The 26,131-nt window shown below is 39.2% G+C and overlaps 1 protein-coding gene across 3 annotated transcripts in view; it reads right to left on the reverse strand.

Moving 5' to 3' along the window:
- Positions 1-296: 296 nt before the first annotated feature.
- LOC126457133 (uncharacterized) overlaps positions 297-26,131 on the reverse strand; it is a 475,859-nt gene continuing 450,024 nt past the window's right edge. For 2 of the 3 annotated variants that reach the window (XM_050093199.1, XM_050093198.1), the window contains 5 exons: positions 18,951-19,134; positions 14,790-14,977; positions 12,458-12,738; positions 6,710-6,904; positions 297-645 (listed from right to left, as the gene is read on the reverse strand). In XM_050093199.1, the coding sequence (XP_049949156.1) occupies positions 463-645; positions 6,710-6,904; positions 12,458-12,738; positions 14,790-14,977; positions 18,951-19,134 (1,031 nt within the window). In that variant the 3' untranslated portion in view covers positions 297-462. The remainder of the gene's footprint in view (positions 646-6,709; positions 6,905-12,457; positions 12,739-14,789; positions 14,978-18,950; positions 19,135-26,131) is intronic. The other variant, XM_050093200.1, reaches the window with a different exon arrangement.

Genomic DNA, 26,131 nt, shown 5'->3' on the forward strand with positions numbered 1-26,131 from the left:
TGGATATTATGTTGCTCATTAACTATCACATTCTGGAATAACAGCATCACTGAAAGAAAATTCTGAAGCTCATGTATACACGCACATCACTGGAAACAGTCACTTAAGAACTCATTTCCCTGGTATTTGCTATTTTTCAGTAAATTACAAAACATACTCATCTCTGAAAAGGTGATGTTTGTCTGTATGGCAGTTTCATGTAGTGTTTCATTCTGCTATTTAAGTACACTAACAATAGATATATTTTATACATTTTTATAGCAAACTTTTCCACTGATATAAGTATAAAAAACCAGTCACCTTTCTCAAAAGTTGGTATTTTAACAATTAGAGCCAAATCACATTCACTAAGTACATTTTCATCAAAATTCATTCACCAAGTCCAGAATAAATACAGCAAATAAATATTCTTTTGGTTGTTAAGTATATCTACTCTTGCATCTGGAATGGCACATTCAAGTATCACAGATTTGTCTCTTGACTGGTGTGTGGTTTATCTACACCAATCAGTTCATCAAATAGGCTGCTCGTGGGATGCACTGCATGATGCTTGTCCAACAGTGCCTCTGCATACTGAAGAGTGGCAGCAGCAAGTTCACCTACTGTCCAGTGGCGGTCTAACAGGACCCTTACAACAGTGTCTAGCTACAAACAGAAAATGTTTTAAGAGAAAAGTAACACACGTATTAACAAAACAAATCTTTGATTGTAACATTTTTATGTGATTGGTTAACAGTATACAGCAGGAAAAAAGTTTACTACGCAAAATGCAAGAACAGAAAAATTTTGTATTAAATACTGTGTATTCATTGATTCATAGTGTTCTCTACATCCCATCAACAAGAAGAATACTCATGGATGAAGAATTAGTCAATGCATAAATTAACAACAAACAAGCATATCAAAGAAACTAAATTTGTTCACTTTATTCACCATAAATTTTCACTATACTGAGTAATGTTATTCTTGCAGATTTCAGCTAAATTTAACCATCAAATAAGAGAGAGTTTCCCTTTCCTCTCTCCTGTCACCCTCTCCCAATCCACACCTTCATTTCACCTTCATTATGCAGCACAGTCAGCACATCACTAGCTATGGTAACCATATATCACATACCCAGCCTATGCACCTGCCACCAGTCACTCAAGAATTCCTAGCTAGCAATCTACAGCCTTGCTAAAAGCTACTAGCTACCCATTTGAACCCCTCTTCCTCCATCCCTCTCTACCCACCCTAACTGACACAACCCCAATGCCACCCAATCAACCTAATGAAATGCAGTCTTAACAGCACTTGTGTCAAGCTGGCATAATGTAGGGTCACAGGTGCATACCTGACAGCCTTCAAAAGCCACAGATCAAGAGATCCAGTTTTAAAAATTGGATAGTACAAATGATCAAAAACTTGGGTCATTTTCAGTACAACCCTGAGACAACTGATGTGAGTCTTTCCCTCTGATGTCGAAGTTATATAATGGCTATAAAAACCCAAATAAAAACACTAGAACTAGCTAAGATGTTGATTCCATACCCCTTATCTGTAGCATAGTCCAGGTACTTGGTACTAGGTCAGAATGTTTTTCAACAACCTGCAACACCATTCTTCATTCCATTCACTGCAGGTGCATTATCACAGATATGGCTAAATGGTTACTAAGTGGAATATTATACTGCATCAAAGTGTCAAGAAGAAGTGTTTCAATGTTGATACCAGTGGAATCCCATTTTAAATTAGGGAGAAATAATAAGTTTCTTTCAGTTTTTTTGCATGATATTATAAACGGTAAAACTACATGATATTAGTATCATTTTTGTTACTAGCGTCTGGTGAAGTAGAAAATGATAAATCTTTCAGAATTTCTACAATTTCTCCTTTTTTCCCATTTCTGCTATAATTGCAACAATTATTGCTATAATTGCAACAATAATTACAACTTATAATTGCACAGTCTTCTTCTTCTTCTTCCTCTTCTTCTGCCCCCCCCCCCCCCCCCCTGGCTCCATGGCTTAGCCTTTTCCTTGTCATGTCCTACTTGTTATGGGTAGTGAATAGTTGTCTCTGCTGTTTGTAGTTCGGAAGTTGTTGGGTGCATTTCACCTCTGTGGCGACTTCAGTACTACCGACAATGCACAGCCGATCATGGATAAATATCCTCTCTCACGCCAGGAGGAGCTGTTGGCAAAAATATCAGGTGGCTAGTACTTTTCTAAAATTGATTTGTCCAAAGTGTTTCTGCAGATTCATGTGGGCGAAGAGTCTCAATGGGTTCTGGTTTTGAATACTCTTTTTGGTCTCTATTATTATTTGTTTCTTCATTTTGGTGTGGCTAGCACCCCTCTTATTTTCCAATGATTTTTAGAGCAATTGACTATTCCTGTTCTGGATTGCATTAATTATCTGGATGATATTGTTGTCAAGAGCTTTGCGTACTTTCTTTTCTGTCTTACAGTCTGCAGGCTTACAGCATAACTTATAGAAATTTCAGTTTTTTCAATCTTCTATTGTTTATTTGGGGTTAGAGGTCTCGTGGGATAGGGTTCACTGTCTGCAAGACCACATCTCTGCCATTATGTCTATTCCTCTCCCCTTATCAACAAAGCAGCTTCAGACCTTCTTCAGGAAAATAGCCTACTAGCATTCCTACCAGGGGGCAGACACATTGGCTCACCCATTGCATGCCTTGTTAAGCAAGAATATACCTTTTTGCTGGAGCCTAGATTGTGACCATGCTTTCCAAATGTTGAAATCCAAACTACTCTCAGTCCTTTGTTCAGCTACATTATCTCTGGACCAGCACATAGTTTTGGTGACTGACACCTCACAGTGTGGCCTCAGCACGGTCATAGCATGCTAATATGCTAGCAGCTCTGAATGAACAGTTGCTTTTGCCTCTAAATGTCTCATTCCAACACAGCAGTGTTACTCTCGGGCGGAGAAAGAGGCTCTTGCCATAGTCTTTGCTCTCCAGAAATTTCTTTTCTTTTTTTGTATTGCTCCAAGTCTCACCTTATTACAGACCATAAACCATTGGTTTCCTTGTTTAATTCCCACACCTCACTGCCTGATAAGATAGCACATTGTCTACAACACTGGGTGCTGTTCTAATCTTGCTACAATTACAAAAACCATTTTTGACCTGTATCTAATGCGGATGCCTTGTCCCAACTTCCTGTGGGTCCTGATCCTCACCTTGATCATGAAGAATTGATTTGCTTCCATCTTGATAATGAAATGCAGGCTGCAGTTGAATATTTTCCTACTACGAGCTCATGCAAAGCAGCTACTGTTGCTGCTGACCTGGTTCTCTGCCAGGTGGTTGGGTTAGTTCTACAGAGCTGGCCAGATAAACCACTGAGTTGGGCTTCAGACCCACTTCACAACTATGTTTCCTTATGGTATCATCTCTCTGTTTTTGACGGTGTTTTGCTGTTGTCCACGGAAGACGTCTCTCCAACTCTCCAAGAGTAGGCATTCCTGCTGCATTATGGCATGAGGTTCTGCACCTTTTCCACCAGGGGCATTGTGGAGTTTCACCCACTAAACTGTTAGCTGGTTTGGGCAGGGATTGATGGCAAAATTTTCAGTTTTGTCACAGCTTGTGAGGAGTGTATCCAACAACAGGCAGCTCCCCGGACGTCTCTGTCCTCCTGGCCTGTTCCACACCAGCCATGGTGATGAATTCTTGTAGACTTTGTGGGTCTCTTCTTGAATTCCTATTGGCCCTTGGTTGTGGATTCATTTTCCTGGTTTCCTTACATTCTCCGGTGTGTATCAGCATAGGCCATAGGCTAAGGTCACAATTCATATACGTTTTTTTCTTTTTTTTCCTACTGAGTGTTGCCTTTTACCATAGTGTCAGATAATAGCCACAGTTCATTTCACGTATCTTTCAGTTGTTTTTTTCCTGTCTCAGCACTAATCTTGTTATGGCTCTATCATTCCATCCTCAAACAAATGGCAAGGCTGAGTGACTAGTGTGTACATACAAGTCCCAAATGAAAAAGCTTGTTGTGGATTCTTCGCCAGATGATGCCCTTCTCTGTTTTCTGAGCACCTACCATTTCACGTCTATGGGGGAGTGGAGCCTGGCTGGGTTGCTTCACGGTTGGCAGCCACGCACACTCCTCCAACTTCTGCAGCCTATGCCATGCCTGTCTTGGTCAGAGTCATCCTGGTGCCCTGCAACAGGATTGCTAATGTGGGTGCGAGGGCTTTGTCACCAGTCCAACTGGACACTAGCCACTGTTGTCCACCACTTGGGGTGCCATCTTTGTGATGTCCGTAAGGCCAATGGGCTGGTGGCTTGCCACTTTGATCAGTTACACCTCGCTCGCTGCTGGAAGCTACTGGCTTGCTTGCACCCATCATCCCCTGCTGTGAGGCACCCTGTTCCACTGGCTGCCTCCTCCATATGCAGTGCCCTGAGGCTCCCACTTCCCACTGCTGGATGCTGGTCTGTTGCCAGCTTCAGGACCATTGTCACAGCTTGCTGTTCCAGTTGGGCCATCTCCACCAGCCAACTAGCCATATTCATCTCAGCCATCATCACTTCATCCACCATCTCCAGTGGAACCAGCCCCTTCTCCTCTGTAGTGGGACCTGCCTGCTGATAATGATGCAGAGATGGTGATGGCACCTTCCTCCCCAGTGCTGTTGTCAGGAGCCATGCGTGCCCATTGCCCTCAGGCATGCACATGTCTCTGTGCATCTTGGCCCTATGCTCCAGTGCCGGCCTAGCACATCGTCCCATGCCCGCCGTCGGCACTAGCTGCCACCACTTCGGATCTGATACACGTGTCTCTTGTTGCGCCACTGGGCACCCTCTTCACCTGAGGGGGAGATATTCTGCATCCTGATACTAGTGCATGTGAGTGTGCCAATTGTAGTGTCACTGTGCATGTATACTTAAATCAACCACTAACTGTATCAGTATATGCCAGCCACTTGAGTCCACCTGTAGGAAGCCTGCAAACAATACGGTATCTGCCATGCCATCTACAGATGACTGGTACCTATGTACACATTGAGCTGTGCTGACTCACCCTCACTATGTTCTTTTAGTTCGTACTGCTCACATCACTTGTTCTGTGTATCACTTATATTGCACACTCTGTATGATTCATTGTCTTGTTACATGTGATGCACAGTACTTAACAGTAGAATATCTTTGGCTTCCCTCTGACAACCATGCCTCTATCCTTGCTACCCTCACTGTTAACCTTTCCCTGTTGCTTCATAACCTGGTTTGTGAGCAACTAAATCCACTTTCCCTTCTTCCCATTTTTTTCCCCTCTCTCCTCCCTGATGAAGGAACAAAGTTCCGAAAGCTAGGAATGTAAATTTTCTGTTCTGTTTTGTGTTATCTATCAGTTGTACTGAGCTGAGGTAAGTACTGGCCAGCCCCTCTATCTCTTTGTTAGTATTTGTTTCACATCTTTATATGAGATTTTCCATTAATCATTTAACTACTTGATATGACAGATGAAGAAGCAGCTTTTCTTCTTTTCTTCAAAGAAGCAACTCTTCTTAAGATATTGCTGTTTTAAATTTAGGTAGAGTAAGCGCAAACACTTATATTAGTTTACTATTAGTTAGTTATTATGTTGTTTCATCTGCTTCATTTTGTTAGTATATATCTTGCTCCAGTCAACATCTATCATGATTCTCCTTCTTTATCTTTGGAACACAATGAAACGAAACAAGTTTACAAGTGCATATTAAGAGACATTGTGCTGTTGGTAGTATAGGAAAAAGAATAAACAAATGTGACTCACTGAAACTTATTGACCCTAATAATTAATATGTACAGGGTGATTCAAAAAGAATACCACAACTTTAAAAATGTGTATTTAATGAAAGAAACATAATATAATCTTCTGTTATACATCATTACAAAGAGTATTTAAAAAGGTTTATTTCACTCAAAAACAAGTTCAGAGATGTTCAATATGGCCCCCTCCAGACACATGAGCAATATCAACCCGATACTCCAACTCGTTCCACACTCTCTGTAGCATATCAGGCGTAACAGTTTGGATAGCTGCTATTATTTCTCATTTCAAATCATCAATGGTGGCTGGGAGAGGTGGCCGAAACACCATATCCTTAACATACCCCCATAAGAAAAAATCGCAGGGGGTAAGATCAGGGCTTCTTGGAGGCCAGTGATGAAGTGCTCTGTCACGGGCTGCCTGGCAGCCGATCCATCGCCTCGGGTAGTTGACGTTCAGGTAGTTACGGACAGATAAGTGCCAATGTGGTGGCACTCCATCCTGCTGAAATATGAATTGTTGTGCTTCTTGTTCGAGCTGAAGGAACAGCCAATTGTCTAACATCTCCAGATACTGTAGTCCAGTTACAGTAGCACCTTCGAAGAAAAAGGGACCAAAAACTTTATTGGCTGAAATGGCACAGAAAACAGCGCCTCAAGTGAACAAATGTACAACTAAATGAAACTTTATAGCTCCCTTAATTCGCCGACAGATAGTGCTTAGCTCTGCCTTTTGTCGTTGCAGAGTTTTAAATTCCTAAAGTTGTGGTATTCTTTTTGAATCACCCTGTATTATGGATACAATAAGTTATACTTAGTATCCACTGTTACAACATACATGCATGCAAAATGTAAGTCTTCAGTTTTAGATGAGGATTAATGCTTTATTTAAAATAAATCCATAATTTGCAGATTTTCCATCTGCTGGTGTGTACTCACCTTAAGCAGATTATCATTGGCACAAGTATAATAATGGAGACATGGAACACCAGCCATACTGGCAGCAAGCCATTGTATCACAAGTTTCAACTGAGGATCTCCACATTTGGAGCTACCACAACCCCAGTTCCCCGTTGAAACAGCACGTATTCCAGAAGCACTATTGCTAGCTGCAACTTTTCCAAGCACTGACGCCTGAAAAGAGTGTGTCCACTTTATAATTCATTTACAGGTGATGATAAGAATAATAAATTATAGCCTTTGCATAAAATTTGTGAAAATCTAAAAATGGAAAGTCCAAGATGGACTAACAACAGTGGAAAGGATAGATTGCTACTAACCACATACAGAAGATGTTGAGTTACAGGCCTGACCATAACTCAAGACCTCTTCTATGTGGTGAGAAGCAAAGCTGTAAAAATTTTATTTTCAAATGTTGAAAAATATCATTTTGAAGCCAATAAACTGGAAACACAGTGTAACCTTTTTAACAGGTGATACTCCAGAGCTGTGACATATTTTACGAAAGTCATTCTGGAAAACAAACTGGTGGCTGTTAAGTGAATTTCTTTATTACATTGTGGATTTCAGTTTACAGGATCATCAATTTACAGAACATCACCTAAACATATGTATGCATAGCCCATCATTATTTTGATAATTACCATCACATCTCTAGTGTAAAACATTTAAGTTTAAATTTGCTGAAATAATATGCTAAGGTAAGATTTTGTGCCTAGCAATTACCCAACAAATTGAAACCAATAATGAAATAAAGCAATTCATTCAGTAGCTATTGACATGCTCCCGAGCATGACTTTGATAAAAACTTAAGTTTTGTATGCAACTAGTGTTTAACGAACTATGTCTGGCCTCCTCTCTGTGTGTGCAGTCTACCAGAAATTAATATTTTTAACTTAAAAAAGTATTTTCAACTGCAAGGTAATTAACAAAAAATATTTTTGTGTCCCTAATAACACTTATTCTGGAAATTGAACCTGTGTCACATTTAACTGATATGCAGTCTTGTCAGTCTGGATGTGATTAACAGAAGCTATTTTTTGACAATGCTACAACAAAACTTTCAAATTACTCATAAGTTTTTGAAAATAATTTACAAGCAGCTTCCACTCCATTTTGGTGAAGTGTCTCAATAAATTATTTCAAGAATATATTGTGAAACAATATGGGATGATATTTTTAGAATTATTATTGTATGGGAGATTGAATAGACTACTTAACTTTCTAAGGCTGTACCATGATCTGGGCAACCTGAGTCACATCAAGGTGAAATAGCCTCACCTGGTACAGTTTCACATATTAAATTTCTTTTTCTGTTTTCTGTTTCATAAGGGCCAGTCAAATGAAAATAAGACAGATGGAAAAAAGTGAATAAACTTTTCATTACTTCAAAAGTAATTGCCATAACTAGATAAGATGGTCAACATGAAAAGCTGTTTGTGGTTGCCTACAGAAGCAGAATTGTACGCAGGTGTGCACCTCTAGGTCTGAGGCAATTTGACAGCCACAAATGTCTTTCTTCATGATTCCAAAAAATGGAAATTACATGAGGAGAGATTGGGACAACATAATTTCCCAGTGAAATTTCTACAGTGTACTCGTATCAACATTAGCAACATGTGAGCAGGCCCACACATCCTTACATATCCTCCATACAGTCGCGATCTCTTCCCATGTGATTTCCATACTTTCGGAGCCCTCAAGAAAGACATTTTGTGGCTGTTGATTTTCTTTGGATGAAGAGGAGCACATCTGGGTAAAATCATGGTTCCATAGGAGAGAAACACGCCTGAGTAAACTCATGGTTCCTCAGGCAACCACAAATATTTTTCCATGAAGGCACTGACCATCTTGTCTCACAGTGGTACAAAAGTATTAACAGATATGGTGATTCTTCTGAAGTAATAAACAGTTTACATAACAAAACTGTGAAAAGTACAGACTGCTGCTTGCCATGAAGAGGACACATTGAGTTACAAACAGGCACAATGAAAAGACTGTTACACATAGAGCTTTTGGCCAAAGCCTTCTTCAGAAAAGAAAAACTACACACACATTCACACAAGCAACAAGGGCAAGCACACCTCATGCACACATGACCAATAGCTCCAGCCAGAATGCAAGTGTTGCATAGAACAAAAGCAGCAATCCAGAGTGGGCTGGGGAAAGAGGAGGGATAGCAAAGTATGATTGGTGAGTGAACAGTCATTGAGGGAGAGTGTGCAGAGACTAGATGGTGGCTAGACAAGCCTTCCAAATGCATTGTTGGAAGGGGGGAGGGTGACAGAGAGGGGTGGAGGTGAGGGAACAGGGAGCAGAGAAGGGGAAACAACCAGCGGCTGCATTGTAAGAGAGCGACAAACAATGAGGTTGAGAGGACGTGAATTGTGAGGAAGTGATAAGACACAGTGGGTGGAAACTGTTGGGTGGAGGCCTAGATATTATGGGAGCAGAGAATGTGTTTTAAGGATAACTCCCGTCTGCACAGTTAAGAAAAGATGGTGGAGAAGGGGATGATCCTGATGGCCCGGGTTGTGAAGCAGCTGTTGAGATCGAGCATGTTATGTTCAGCTGCATGTTGTACCACAGGGTGGTCCACTTTGCTCTTGGCCATAGTTTAACATTGGCAATTCCACCTGATGAACAGCTGGTTGGTAGTCAAACGAATATAAAAAGCTGTGCAATGATTGCAGCGGAGATGGTACATGACTAGCCTGCTTTCACAGGGGCCCCTGCCTCTGATAGGGTAGGATAACTCTGTGACAGTACTGTTGGAATTGGAATTGGTACAGGGATGCACTAGGATGTTGAGGAGGTTGGGTGGGTACCAGTACACCACTGTAATAAGAGGAGGGGAGGATCTTGTATAGGATGTCTCTCATTTCAGGGCATGATGGTAGATAATGAAAGCCCTGATGAAGGATGTGATTCAGCTGTTCCAGTCCAGGATGGTACTGGATGACAAAGGGAACACTTCTTTGTAGCTGGTTCTCAGGATCGTGGGAGGACTGGGGGGTGAGTGGGGATACAGTGTGGGAAATCTGCTAGCAGACCGGGTCTGAGGGTACTGCCTGACTGGAAAGCATTTGTGAGACCTTCAGTGAACTGGCCAAAGGAGTTATTTTCACTGCAGACATGATGTCCCCTGGTAGCCGGGCTGTGTGGAAGGAATTTTTTGATGTGGAAGGTATTGCAGCTGTTGAAATGCAGGTGGCTGGTGGGTTTAATTTGGGCAGAGGTGCGGATGGAGCCATCAGAGTGGAGGAGATCAGCATCCAGGAAGGTAGCACACACTGGGTTGAGGAGGACTAGATGATGGAGATGGGAGAGAAAGTTGTGAAGGAAAAAGGATAAGCTGTCTTGATCCTGAGTCAAGATCATGAAGACATCATCAACAAACGTGAACCAGACCTAGGCTTTGGAGTTTGGGGTTTCAGGAGGCTAGGAAAGTTTCCTGTGGATGACCTACAAACAGATTGTCATAGGATGGTGCAATGTGGGTGCCCATGACTGTGACAAAGATTTGTTTGTGTATCCCCCCTTCAAAGGATATCCAGTTGTGAGTTAGGACAAAATCAGTAAAGTGTATAAGGAATGAGGTAGTGGGTTTGGAGTCTGAAGGCCATTGGAAGAGGTAGTATTTAATAGCAACAAAATCATGAGCCTGAGGCAAAATGGTGTATGGGGAAGTGGCATCAAAGTGATGAGTAGGGATCCAGAAGATAAAAGAGTGGGAATGGAGGAGAGTCAATGAAGGAAGTGATTGGTTTCTTTGAAGTGGGAGGCCCCATTATGGGCAATTGGTTAGAAGTGTTGGTCAGTGAGGGCTGAAATTCTTTCATTAGGGCACACTGTGACAGAGTGGCCAGAGAGAGCAGTCATGTGTGCTTGGGATGTGCCTGATTGTGTGAATGTGTATGTGTTTTCTCTTCTGAAGAATGCTTTGGCTAAAGCTCAACGTGTAACAGTCTTTTTGTTCTGCCTATCTGCAACTCAGTGTATGATCTTTATGGTAAGTAGCAATCTATACTTTTTACAATATTGTGGCATTACAACCCTGACTTTCCACTGAAACAGTTTATTTACTTCTTTTCCACCTTTCTCATTTTCATATGATTGTGGAATTGTTTTTAGATATATTTTTCCCGCGTGGCATGTTTCCCTCTATTATATTCACATGATTGTCCCTTACACAAATAATGCATGTACCTTGAACACAATGAATTGCTAAATTATTGCTGCTTATAAGTCACTAATATTATTATTCAATGTATAGTTTTATAATCACTGAAGATAACTGTATAATTAACATTTGAGGAAACTTTTTCTGTGGTTAAATAATCTTAATTTACAATTAACAAAAACCCTTGATCCTCAAAATTTTACTTTGCTAATAATTAATTGCTTAGAGATTAACTTACAAAAAATGAAATCTCTCATTCTCTACTTTGCAATAAATATCTTACTTTTCTAGAAACTGTGTGCTTCAGAAGTTATCACCAATCAAAATTTCCATATTCCAGAATATCTGGATCTTACAATGTAATACTTTCAAAAGTCCACTGTTATACATTTGTAGCACTGATTTTTCTGATTAAAAATGCAGATATTTCCTAAAATAATATGTTAATTTGTAAAATAATTCAATTAGAAAATTTAAATTTTCAGAAATTTCTTGGTACAACTTGAAAATCACAGTGCATATTAAAGTTGGTTGGTTGGTTTGGGGAAGACCAGACAGCTTGGTCATCGGTCTCATCGGAGTAGGGAAGGATGGGGAAGGAAGTCGGCCGTGCCCTTTCAGAGGAACCATCCCGGCATTTGCCTGGAGTGATTTAGGGAAATCACGGAAAACCTAAATCAGGATGGCCGGAGGCGGGATTGAACCGTCGTCCTTCCGAATGCGAGTCCAGTGTCTAACCACTGCGCCACCTCGCTCGGTGCATATTAAAGCTTCCATTTCATACAAAAGTACATATTAGTTTGCCATTTGTTTTTTCATTGTACAGCTGACAGTAAATCAAGGTAGCTTCAATGATTGTTTTTTTATTTTTGTTATCTTTTACATTAGTACCTAAAATGTAATAGTCTTGTATTTTTAGCATTTTGTCATTTTCTGTACTATGTGCATCTTTATATAAGCTTCATGCACAAACTAGCAGCCAGTTGTGTTCAAGCAGTCAACTAGCGCAAATGCTATGTAAGTTGTTGTGATCTGTCACTCATTACACATCACGTGACTCAGTTAGTCACAGCTGAGTAGCCAAGTTGTATACTTACTATGTCAGTGTCTCACACTTGTGAAATTAATTGGGATCAGTTATAGCTTACAGATCTGTGTTGCAAAATTTATATTGCAAGCAAGCTGATCTTAGTATCATAACAATAAAGATAAATGAAGTGAATGGTAAACTTCAGAGTTGATTTTAAGAGATTAAGCAACCAACAATCATTGGAAGATGAATCACGAAGATTAACATCTATGAGACTTAGAAGGCACATTAACAGGTCGGTAACATTACAAACCACATGGAAAGTGCCATGTCTTAAGGATAATTTGTGGATACTGCACACGCACTTGCACACACACACACGCACGCACGCACGCACGCATGCGCACGCGTATACACACACACACACACACACACACACACACACACACACACACAGCAGCACCATATTTATTAAAATGTATGTGGAATGTGTTAGTGATACTGATTGACTCACAAGCTGAGCAGCAAGCTTATGTTTGTGCCTGGCTAGTTCCAAGCTGAGAGATCGTGCAACAATGGCCAATTTAGCACGACTCCCTTCCAGGGGAATGCCCTGTGCACCTTCAGTCAGTGAAACTCCAGCAAATGAGTCACTCAGTGTGCGCTTAAGTAGGCTGCCAGCAAATCGCACCACTGCTATGTCTCGGGCATCCAGCTCCCGAATCTCATCGATGTTTTCAGGCACACCTGCATCCTCCAGCCAGCGACTGTACTGCTCATATAGCTCTTCAATTTCTGTGGATTATTAATAAATGACATATTACTTATGCAAGAGTAAAAAATATTAGTATAGAACATAATAAATAGGAAATTGTTGTGTAACAGATATTCTGTAGTACTACTTGCGGTTGTTAGGAAATGTCTCAATGTTCAAAATAAAACAGCATATCACTTAGTGGATTCAGTGGACCAGCTAAGAAGCGACTTTGCAAATCATCACATACACTATGATTTTCGAATGATTTAAAGAAGAATGTACATGAGATTGAATTGTTTTTAGCTTCTCATAATTTTTTAAATATTTTTTTCCAGGTCATGTAGTAGGTAGTACTACTCCACTGCCTGAATGAATTTGACTGTTTCATAAAATAAATGAAGCATAATCATTCTAATTTTTTGCAGCAGCAACTTTATCAATTGATATTACCTTTTCAAGGAGTCCTATATAACAAGGACATACAGTCCACTAGAAATAACATACTGGATAAAAAATAACTGAGTAACAATATATACAAAATAAATTCAGAATTTTTGATTTCTGAAATTTGTGATAGAAGGTGCAGTATAATTTGTTTGTTTTGGTTCATTATTGTTGGACAATGTAGATCTGCACACTTGCTATTTGCCATAAACTCCCTAGTTCACAGCTAACATAAGATTGTACTTCAGAAACTGCTAGTCTCTGTGATCCGGCAATTGCTTAGAAGTTTAGCAATCATTACACACGTTTTGAATGTCTATACTTTTCATTTTTTATTTTATAGAGACTATGCACATCTGTCAACTCATAAGGCAGTTTAACCCTTACAGAACCTTTTTTGTCACAGAGTTGTATGATTCTCACATATATCATTTATTAATAACTACAGATAGCAACCGTAACAGTGATTTGTAGCTGTCAGTTCTGGAAGAAGGTTTTTTACAATGGGCCAACAATGACACCATAGTACACTACTATGGGACAGGAATAATAAAAATAAAACATTTTATGCTTACCAGCATTTATTAATTGAATTTTCATAATGAGACTTTATTGTTACAAATTATGAGCTATTAATGTAATTGTGTATGAAACTCAGCAAAGTATTCTTCATGCTAATTACATTACATTTGGGGCACAATTTGACAGTTTTACTTTTACAAAGCACACATCTTCTTGTGACCTGACCAGTGAAAATAATATAGTGAGCTAATTTTTTTCTTACAGAAACATGTACAGCCATTCTTATTTGCTGTCATGGTCCATGCCGAGTTCTAGAATTGCCATATTCCTGGAGACCTGCTGAATGCGCAGAGCTACCCCACCACCACATGTGTGGTCATCCTACGTGAGGGCAAACTTGTCAGGTTGCAGCATGATCATTTTTGACCCACTGGGCATATATGAGTTAAGCTTCTATTATTTGAAACAATTAACTTCCCATAAGCTCTGTGCAACATTCCTAATTGTAAAGATCTGCATAAAACAAAATATGGACCCCAATTTTATTGTTCACAACTAAAAAAAGTGGAAGAAACATACACCATTTGTTCTGCTCTGCACTGACAGACATTTTTTATAAATACTTTACTTTTCTCTCTCCCACTCCAAACAACCTCCTCCCAAAGCTACAGCTAGTGTCCGAATGAGACTAGGGTTCTATCTTGGCAGGCACTAATGTCTATGTGACAACAGAGAAATCAACTAAATATTTGAAAAGATATAGGAGCAGTTAAGTAGATAAGCATCAGTTTATCATGACATAAATAAATTTTCCAGGTACCCTACATATACAATTATTTAGTATGAAGTAATAATCACACAGATACTCAATTTGGTACATTTACATACCATATAGTCCTGTTGATTGGGTTGGCTGCTGTAAATCATTCAAATTTTAAAATATTAGTCTCAGTTAAAAATTAATGTAATCACTGGGTTATTAGCATAAAGCCTTCAATATTCTGAGGATAAAGTTGCATAGCTCATTACATGAATACTCCTCTTTCTCAAATTTTTCCAGAAATGAAACTAAAGTAAGTACCCTGTATAAATAGGTGTGTGTGAGTTCTAACTCACAACCTACCGGAACTGCAATCAGTACTGAAGCTGTATTTAGAGGAATCTCCTGTGTCTTTCCGAGCAAGAAGACCAGCTCGCTTTGCTCGAAATTTGTCTATCCATTCTTTCTCCTGTTGCAATGACTCTTTCAAAAATTTATCATCCATTGAATCCTCCTGTAGCATGAATCCTCTTGATCCACCTCTTCTTACCCTAAAATTATAATATCACTATAACATTCATATCAGGAATAGCTTAAGTATTTTCATTTTTAATATTAAAATGATTTGACAGTGACCAATGTTTCCATGTGTACCTGTCGGTTCTGACCAATACTGAATGTTGTCTTCTTTTGATTCAAGTAGAAATTAAAAGTACACTAAGTGCTTCGATTTTAAAATTTAAATTATTTCACAAATGAAAACAAGTGATGTTAGTATTCACATAGATTGCAGATTGCACAATCTGTTAATTTATACCCTGATGTGTTCTCCACCTTTTACTACTTTAATGAAGGTGTATTCCATTTTTATGACTACGTAAGCACATCATCATATCTCCAAAACATTTTTGTTGTGCTGGTTTAGACAAACAACTCTGATCTGACAATTTTTTGCACTCCTGCAGAAAAAATTGTTATTTCAAAAAATTTCGAACCAAATTTCTGATTTGTTCATTCTTGTAATAATGCTTCTTTTTTGTAATTACTGCGGTTACTGAAATTTGTGAACTCTTCTGCATGATGTTAAAATACATTTGATAAAACTGGAACATTTTTGAGTGACAGCTTATATTCAAAATGTCTCACGCTGTTCTTCCTAGAAAATAAAAAATAAACTGGTCTGTATGCATGCATCTTACACTAAATTTATTTAGCATCAAGGTTTGCTGTATTTTCCTAATTCTGTGAATTAATAATGTTAACTACAGAGTGAATCAGGACTGTTCCATTCACTCAAGGTGTTTCCTGTTGATAACTGTAACACCCACTTTATTCTTAACCCCCAAGCTCGCATTCAGTACTGCTTAGTTCTGTCTTGGGTTTCTTTTCCTTGTAGTGTTAGCTGTATGTTAACAGTGACTCACAGCAGTATGAATAGGTTTACTGATGAAGAGTTGACTGATATGCAACTCGGGTATGGGTTCACGAATTCAGTGTTAGAAGAGCACAATGACACTACGCTAAACTGTTCCCACAGCAATGGCAACCACATCACAGCCGTTCTGGAATCCATTTCACTTGTTGTGTCATTCTTGTATTTTTCCATATTGTTCCATTGCACATAATCCATAGAAGCACAGTCATGACAAGCGAAAGGTCCCAGTGCCCTTTGCATCTGTTCATTACTCTACATTGTGTATTCTGGTTTTGCATTGTGCTCTTCTTCCACTGAATTCAGTGAACCCATACCCGCGTTGCATATCAGTCAACTCTTCATCAGTAAACCTATTCATACTGCTGTGAATCACTGTTAATGTACAGCTAACACTGCAAGATAAAGAAACCCAACCCTCCTCCACTTGTGTACAAGAATGTGTGGGTCCCACACGTCACCATTCTATGTTACCTTCCATGGATCTTATAGAAGTATTTCTGACCGACAAGCAAATGCCTGCTTACTGCACTTACCATTTAAAATTTGGTGACAATTCACTGTGGTTATTGTGGCAAAGTGAAGAAGAAGAAAATAACAATCCATTTATACCATAAAAGTTCACACTAGCCTAATTTCAGTTGCAAAAAGGCACATTAAAATTCACCTTTGTGTTAAGTACAAGTAAAATTTCCATAAAAACAAGTTTTGTGTTCATGAGAGACTTATGGCACATATCATTATCAATAGAATGAATACCAGCAGAAAAAATGTGAATTTTGTTTGATGTGAACTAAATGCTTTCTTTTTTATCTCTGGATTTGCAACTCATGTTGCTGATGGCTGACTGTGTGAGAAGATGAATAGCAATAGGTCACTTCTCTATGTGTCCTTCTCTTTTTGTTCCATATGTTTCCTGTCCCATGACTATTTCTTTGCCAAGTCAGTATTCTAAATGGACTGTTTTCTGTGAGTATTCTGACTCCCTAATCATGCTTTCTTTATTTGAACCCTTTCTGTCGTTACTGTATCTCTTTGCCTTTTTTCTCAATTTCTTCAATCACCATTATACTTCAGAGTCACTTAATAATTTGACCAAATAATGTTATCTTAATTATAATTTTATGCTAATTTATCTGTCATTTATCACTATCACCATATCACAAATTGTATGGGCTGCTCCTTTTTTACCAGTGTCCATTGTTAAGAACATAACTATAACTTTCTCTTCCCACTTTTTACCTTTCTCTTCCCAGTTTTTACCTTCTCCCTACTTTCCTCAACTGATTAACCCCTGAGTGAGTCTGAAACTGAGTACCATGCATTAGTCTCTTGTACGTAATGTACTCTTTAACTTGTGATAATGTGTGATTATAAACATGGCTTTTACTGGCTTTCAATATTAATGAAATTAGAATTAGCACTTAAGATAGCGTCGGACAGCTAATATGTTCACTCTGATTAACTGCCCATGGTATTGTGAGCAGGTCATTACTTATTAGTAACATTACCTTTGGCCAGTATCAAATATTAAAACAATGCATTAATTTTCAATGTTCTTCCACATTTTCACTTAAGTGCTGGCTTCAGATATGTGTAGGATCTTAACAACTTTCAATGTGTGATGATTATATCTGTTTATTCAAGGCAGAAAGGAATCAATAGTTGAGTGAGCCAGGTGAAGGTGGGAGCAGTTAGATCACTCAGAGTCCAGATTAAGAACGACCTACTTTGTACCTTGCCTGAGAAGGAAAAGGGGGCAGGTACAAAACGAAAGGCATTGTACAGAGTGTGAGGTTGAAGAGGGGAGGGGGAGGGGAAAATCAACCACTCTACCTGCTTCATTTGAAGGATGATGAAAGAAAGTGATAAATCAAGATATGGGCACAAAATAAAATAAAATCAGAATGAAACAGAGTTTATCAAGCAGAATGAAAGGGGCATAGGGGGTATAAAATAAACAAATAATACTATAGTGCACTCCATACCTACTGCAAGTCCCTATCCTTCAACCTCTTCTGTTGTAAAGCCTGTCCTTGGCAATGTCTCACTGCCACCTACTCCAGCTCTGCCAAAAACAAAATGTACAAGCTTACATATACCAGAAGACTGCCTTAGTGGAAGACAGTGACCATCCTGAAAACATTCAGGCTCAGGTCCACAAATGATACTTTATCAATTTCTTAACAAGTCGCAATCAGAAGATTTGAATACATCACTCATCAAAGTACAATCTATGAAATCAAATGAAATCAAAGGCAGAGCCACATGCTACTGTGTTTGTAATACAATAGTATATTCAATGATAGTCTGGCAAGAAACTTACAGGCAATGTTGTAACAATAATATTGATAAATTTCACATCCAGGGTGAGATTATCCCTGCATGTATCTATCGTACGGTATAAAATACATACTTGTCTTCTCCCACCAAGTGGCAGTTTCCCCAAATTCTAGGAACTTCTACTCTTACTTTTCTGCCATCTTCCAAGACGCAGCATATTATGTAGTCATCCTCCTCCCCCTCCCTTTCACCACTGATGTTTGTTGGCATTTTATTTATGTTTATTATCTTTACATATTATTTTTATTCCTTCATGGTTTGACACTTTATTCTATTTATTGTACTTTATTCTTATTCTTGCTGCCTTCTTTTCTTCAGTATCAGTCTTCACATTTCTTTCTATTACTCCCTTCTACCATCTTTTAGCAAAGCTCATGCACTGATTCTCTCTCACATACTCTCCTTCATATTTGCCTCCTTTCTTCCTTTGACAAGATAGGTCCCTATGTACCCATCTTCTAAAATATGTGCAACCACCCACTCTGCATCCTCCTTCAACAATTCCCTCTTCTCTGTCCTGAAGAAGAAACCTGTGGTTCTGGATATTAGAAATACTGTCTACTTATTTATTTGTGTAATTGTAACATAGCATAAATTTCATTTCATATAAGTAAATTGAGAAGCATGCATAAATGAGATTTTGTCCTTGCAGCTTTAGGATTTGTAAAATACTAAGACTCTTATAAAATTATAAATAATTTAGCTGCAAACCTGTAAATTACTTAACACTGCGACTGTCTATTGCAGACCTTATGTCTTTGTCACCAACGCTGGACCCTGTGACACTGATTCCAACTGCATAACTTGAATCTGTGCTGCATGTACTGCTTGCTGCTTCACGGCACAGAGCATCACGCAGCCGTGCAGCAAATGTGTGGCGTCTTTCAGGAGTATCAAGATGTGAGCTGTAGCGGCGTGCACATCCTTCACTTTCTGTCAAACACAGTGATTTTGAACACTTAGTTTAGCATCAGACTGCTGTGAACATTTATACTTTATGTACATAAGTTTTTATATAATTATGTTGAATTAAACTGAATTTAAGTTCTAGATTAACGTAAAGTTAAAGAAAAAGGCCATTCTCCTTTTTGTATAAAAGAATAAAAACTATTTATTGTCTTGATTATTATCGCCATGTATCTCAGAAATACTAGTTGTTCTGTAAACTCGAAGAGCATAAAGAGAGACTTTTCCTCCTCCACATTCATTAAACTTTATCTGGCATTTTACCTGACAAAAAACAAAATAAAGTCTTGTTTCAAAAACAGTTATTACTATGTAAGTGGTATTATATAAACACTCATCTATATACCAGTGAAGCTGATATGGACAGCATGATGTGATTTGTATTGGTATGGTATCTGCAAAAATAATCAGTAGTTTTAAGTTTTATCTTCTTGAAAGCAAGAATAGGTAATGCTAGTGAACAATACAGATGACATATTTTATGATATAAAAGGTGGTTCTCCTCCCCCCCCCTCTGTCCTCTAAGTGTTCTGATTAGATATTACGCAGCCAGTCAGAATTTCCTCTCTAATGCTAATGTCTTCCTCTCAAAGTAGCAGTTACACCCAATTTCCTCAGTTACTTTTTGTATATATTCTGATCCCTGTTTTAGCCTCAAATGTTTGCTCTTTATGGCTCCCTCTAGCATCATAAAAGGTGTTCCATGCAAGGGTACCCACACCCAGGGGGGGGGGGGGGGGCATCCCCCTAGCTCTCAGGGAAAGGAAAAAATATTGGGGTGTTTCTTGCAAGAAAATTATTTAAAAGTTAATATTAGATAGGTTCTTAACAGGGTTGCAAATGTAAATTGTTTATGGCTACTTAAATGTCATCATTCATCTTTGAAAATATTAAAAATACTCCATGTACCAAAATCTTGACCCCCCCCCCCCCTTCCCTACAAATTCCTGAAATTACTGTATGGGCCCTCTTAGTTCCACGATGTCTAAACATGTGTCCTGTCATCCTGTTCTGTTTTCTAATTAGCATTCTTCACATATTCCTTTCTGTACTGATTCCATGGAGAACCACCTCATTTATTTAAATCAGTGTTTCAGCAGAGTATTTCTTAATTCATTTGATATCTACTATTATACCTTGTATAAGAGGAATGGAATGATGCTCTACAATTAGCAAAATTAGTTTCCTGTATGGGATTTTCTTTATTCTCTATACCCTTCCTTCAACTCTAAGTCTTCCATTTCCATTACCCACTACTAATTTCATGTGTTCATTTCATATTGTGTCACACCTCATTTCTACCCACAAGATATTTAACTGATTTGTTACATACCACAAACATATCACTGGATTTTTAGTAAGATATTATCAGATTTTCCTGTTTATTATAGACACTCCTAGCATTTATCCGCATTTAAAAAACACTCCCATTCAGTAAAATAAGTGGAAATGATATCTAGAGTTACCCTTGGTACACAAATGAGAAAATCTATCTAAGTCATTCTGCATTTCCATATTATTATCCAGTGGCAAGACTATCTTGCAGATAACAGCGTCATCAACAAACGTAACTATCAATATGAGAGTACTGCTGACCATATCTGATAAAGTTTATGCACATGATGTTTTTTGAGTCTGAGTGAACTCCTGTGCTCGGCCAAAAAGACAGAGAAGTTATTGGACAGTATTGTCCCAGACAGGCACCCACCTAACTGTTGTATGTTCAGCTGGAAGCCCAGCAAGTGTCTTTTGTCTGAAGAATCAAATGTTCAAATGTGTGTGAAATCTTATGGGACTTAACTGCTAAGGTCATCAGTCCCTAAGCTTACACACTACTTAACTTAAATTATCCTAAGGGCAAACACACACACCCATGCCCAAGGGAGGACTCGAACCTCCGCCGGGACCAGCCGCACAGTCCATGACTGCAGCGCCTTAGACCGCTAGGCTAATCCCTCGCGGCGTCTGAAGAATCAGAAATAAAATTGCAATAGAGGTGACTGACAAATGGATGACTAAACAAAACACAAAATCTTCCCAATACTGCCAAACAAAACATAACCTGAGACTATGTCGAAATGCTTTTAGAAAGCAACTTTCTTGATGAGAGCACATTTCTTTAAGTAAATGAAAAAAGAGTACTAAGAGGACAAGTCACAAACTGGCTTAAAAAATAATTTTTTTTAGTCTTGATTAATGTCCCAATTATCTGGCTATAAAATACCATTTCTTTCATTCAGATTTGATGATTAGATCCTGAGTTATTATTTTTCTCATGATGCCACACCCACATTTCTTCTGTCTTGCTGAGCACTTACTACAGTACAGCAGACATTTGTATTCCACAGCAGCAAAATTAGATGTTCTGTTGAATGATCCAAACTCTAATCAAAGGCATACTGCTGCTGGTGTTGATGGCAGTTGGCAGAATGTGAACATACATCCCTAAATGGCATTGTGTCAGCAACTCCCTTGTTATACTAGAATGGTCCTGGATATTGAAATAATTACTAAGTTCTGTGACGTCTGTAGTCACTGCAATTGTACTAGTGGAGGCATAGAAGTGGCTGGTGTTGTTAACATTTTCAGAAGGGCTAAGCAGTCAAGAGGTGTCCTTTGTAAAGACTGTCTTGGGGGTAGGAATAGTATAGCTTACCAGAAAGTGGTAGGAGAGAAATAATATGGGCCTACAGTCAGAATTAGGTAATTAGAGTGCATAGAGCATGTAAAGAAAAGACTGGGATCATGAATTCTGTAGATATGTAAGGAAAATAAAGTTAAGTTGAAGTAGACAGGACCCATAAGCAACAAGAAAAGCTGCCTGGGCTGTTTTATTTCATAAAATTTCAATGGATGAGAAACCATATAACCTTTGCCCACACGGACCCATCAGTGGTGCAAATTCAACTCAGCTGTAGATTCCAATCATAAGCATAAACTTTTCCAGGAACTTTTCTAGTTGCTCAGCAAGAGCTCTTGAAAAAGTGTCTCCGTGGTAAACTCAGTATCCAAATGAAAGTTTGAATTCTGTTATTGTGACAAGGCTACCAAAACCAGGAAAGGAAACACTAAAGTTTGGTGTTCATGATGAAGTGATGTGCTTCAATGTTGGTGCACCAAAGAAGACTGTTGTGTTAAGCCTCTTGGGAACAGATGATGGTATCAATCTTGAGGGAGGACTGAAAAGCACAAACATGGACTGTGTCCGCTATGCTGAAATTTCTACAGGAAATGCTACCAAGGAAACCAAGTTAGTCAGGAGATCAAAGAAAAGAAGACAGATGTGATGAAGCTGACCCAAAGTCTAGTCTTGGAATGTTTCTGTATGGTAATGTGCATTACAGTTTTTCTCAAAACTACATTTTTTTATATTCTGGTACACTTTCATAGAAAACTAACACTGATAAAGACGTAAAACTTTCATTATCTCTTGTTAATAAAATAATGATTAACCAGATAAAAAGGGACCGGTATTGACAACAAGAACAAATTTACAAACTGCATGCTGTTCAAAAGAGTTTTAATCTTTCCTTTTGGGACATAATAAGGATTACTTAAAATATATATAAAATACAGTAATCAATTTTATATGATTTTAGCATGGTGTTTCATCTGAATTCTGCAAGAGTTTTGGGTTTTTATCTCTACTAGTTTCCTTAGAAAATGTTTGCTCATTTTAACATTGATTCCTTATTGGAGTTCCTTCACAACTGTGTCCTCTTAAGCAACAGCAACAAAAATTGGTAGCAAATAATTAAGCTGGTAAGACAAAGAATTTGACCTGGCCTTTTCAATGTATGGACAGATATATATAGCAAATTTTCATGGATAGGAAATTTCCAAGAATGTTAGGGGAGAGGTACTCCTAGAGTGGGCCAAGTCTTTCTAGACCTGATGTGAGATGCTTTGACCACTGCTCGGAGGTCACTCAATTCTCTGATCCTGAATACAGTTGCTATTAGGTAGAATCACAGCTGGTAGATGGTGGCTCTTTTCCCTTGCAGCCTCCAACATGGTGGACATAGACATAATGCTCCTTGCAGGAAAATGTTCCTATTAGGAGGATACAGAGCAAACTGTATACACTGTAAGGTATGAAATGTATTACAACATCCAATGAAAAGTCACCTGACAACATTCTGTTTGCCTTCAAGTAATAAGCAAAACTTGGTAAAGTGACACTGAGACAGTTGTATGGAAGAGACATTTTTTGCCACTTGTTTTACTAATTATTTATTTTGGCACCATTAAGTTTCAGGTTATTGGCCCATTATCTAGCATAACTGACAAAGATGTTGTGTACACACACACACACACACACACACACACACACACACACACACACACACACTGTGCCCCTACATAGTGCCAGCTTGATGCACAATGGTACAAATGCAGTTCAGCACATGGGTTATTGTGTGCTGGAGGCTATGTCGTGAGTGGAGAGAGAAAGGAAGAGGGGAAGAGGGTCTCTGGGGGAGAGGGGGGGGATAGACAGTGGCTCAGAAGGAGGTAGCCGGTTTGCTAGGTGATGTGGAGACACGAATTTCAGCGGGGGGGGGGGGGGGGGGGGAGGGGGCAGCAGATAAGACAAAGGAATGGGAAACTGTTCAGTGCAAAATGCAGGAACAGTGGACTAATGGAGAATGAAATGAGGAGGGTTATGGGCATGAAGGATTTGTTGTAAGGATAGCTCCCGCTCAAGTAGTTTAAAAAAGCTGGTGATGGAGGAAAGGATCCAGATGGCCTGTTGGCCACTATAATCTAGCATGCTGTGCCATTGTCTGCTCAACTTTGCTCTCACAGTGTGGCGCTGGCTAATCATTCTGGTGGACAGTTTGTTGTTGTCATACTGACATAAAAAGCTGTGCAGTGATTACAGCAGCATTGGCATATGAAATGGATGCTTTAACAGGTGGCCCTGACTCTGATGAGGAACAATAAGCATGTGGCAGGAGTAGAATACGAAGTTCTGGGTAAGCGGACTGGGCAGGTCTTGCACCTGGATCTTCTACAGGGATATGATTCCTGTGACAAGGGGATTGGAGCTGGAGGAACATAAGGATGGACTAGAATGTTGCGTGGGTTGGGTCGGGAATGGAACATTACTTTAGGAGGACTGGGAAGAATCTTGGATAGAATGTTCCTCGTTTCATGACATGATGCTGGATAATCAAAGCCCCGGTGAAGGATAGGGTACAGATGTTTCAATCCTATGAATTAGGTGACAAGGGGGGCCAATCCTTTGCAGATGATTCTTGGGTAGTGGAAGGATTGGGGGCATTTGAGTTTATGGCTGGAAATCTGTTTGCAGACTAGTTTTGGTAGTAGTGCCTGTCTGTGAAGGCCCTCTCAAGACATTCAACATACTGGCCATAGGAGTTTTCATCACTGCAGATACGATGTCCTTGGGTGTCCAGGCTGTAAGGGAGGGTTTTTTTGTTGTGTAAGGGATGGCAGCTGTCAAAATTCAGGTACTATTGGTGGTTAACATTCAGGAAGGTGGCAAGTTGGTTTTAGGAGGATCTGGTGAAATAATTATGTGAAACACTTATGTGTTAGGAAAAGTTAATAAGGTGCATGAGAAATGAGGTAGTGGGTTTGGACTCTGAAGGACACTGGGAGAGGTAGTGTTCAATAGGGGCAAGGTCACAGGATGTTGGTGTATCACTGCACAGTTTTTGATGTCAGTATGACATCCAACCAGCTGGCCACCAGGATGAACGGCCACTGCTACACTGTGGCCAAGAACAAAGTTGACCACCTGGTGGCACAACATGCAACTTAGTACAACATCCTCGATTTCAGTGGCTGCTTTACAACCTGGGTCACATGGATCCTCCCATCCACCACCAGCTTTCTGAACTATGCAGATGGGAGTCATCCTTACAACACATCCTTCATTCGACTAAACCTCCTGGCTTCAGTCTTCATTACCTCACTGTTCCCACACCCTTCACCCAACGGTTTCCCCACCCTGATCAAATTCATGTCTCCAAATCGTCTTCATTTTTGGTGCTCTGCGTCATATACCTGGCCTGTGGACTTTCCACCCCCTTCCTGCTGGCTTCCTAGCCAGCAAATCAGCTGCCTCCCTCTGCACCATTAGCTACCCACACCCAATCCCTTTTTTGTTTCCCATCTCTCTCTTCCTCTACCCACACCACACAACCCCCACCCCACCCAGTCCACGTCTAGGTCATGAAAGGAAAGCTGCCATATTTTCTCTTTTTTGTGTGTGTGCGCCTGTGAACAACTAAATGCATCTGCTTTTCAGTGAGTGGTCTACTTTACTCCTAAAATATTACATTCCACCAGAACTTTCCTACAGGCAAGAATTTATGATCATCACAAAAATCAGAATACTTTATATACAAGATCATAGTTAACTCAATTTATAGTATACCAAAATCTATGTCACAAAAGTGCCCAATTAGTGAAAAAACTGTTTTCTCTTCTTATCATGATTCAGTAAATACCAATAGTGAAATAAACAGAAATTACTTTACATAGTTTAGTACTCATCATCTCTTTTTCTGTTTTTGCGATGGAAAAATGTTAGTAATTGAGCTAGATACTGTCAAAATTAAACAATTGTAAGGCACTCTTATTTTAATTGGTTCACCAAACCCAATTGTTTATTATTAATTACAAACACTGCACTCAAGTGCTGTTAATTTTTATAAATAAATGTAATTGATATAAATTAGTTTTTCAAGCCCAACAACAAAACCATCCCTACAAAAACAGCACCTAGTGGGGTAAAGCGGCACATATATTGCACAGATGCTCTGTAGGACTGTACCTAATTCATAAAGTGATGATTCCCTTCAGAAGTACACATTACCTTAAGTTTAGAAAACATTGATAGTGTGAAACTCAGCTTGCTGTTTTCTGATGCAGTATACTGCAAACTATGGATGAAGGGCAACAGGCATATTCCGTATTTCTAGATTTCTGAAAA

Source organism: Schistocerca serialis, chromosome 2, assembly GCF_023864345.2.
Source record: "Schistocerca serialis cubense isolate TAMUIC-IGC-003099 chromosome 2, iqSchSeri2.2, whole genome shotgun sequence".
NCBI classification, from domain to species: domain Eukaryota; kingdom Metazoa; phylum Arthropoda; class Insecta; order Orthoptera; family Acrididae; genus Schistocerca; species Schistocerca serialis.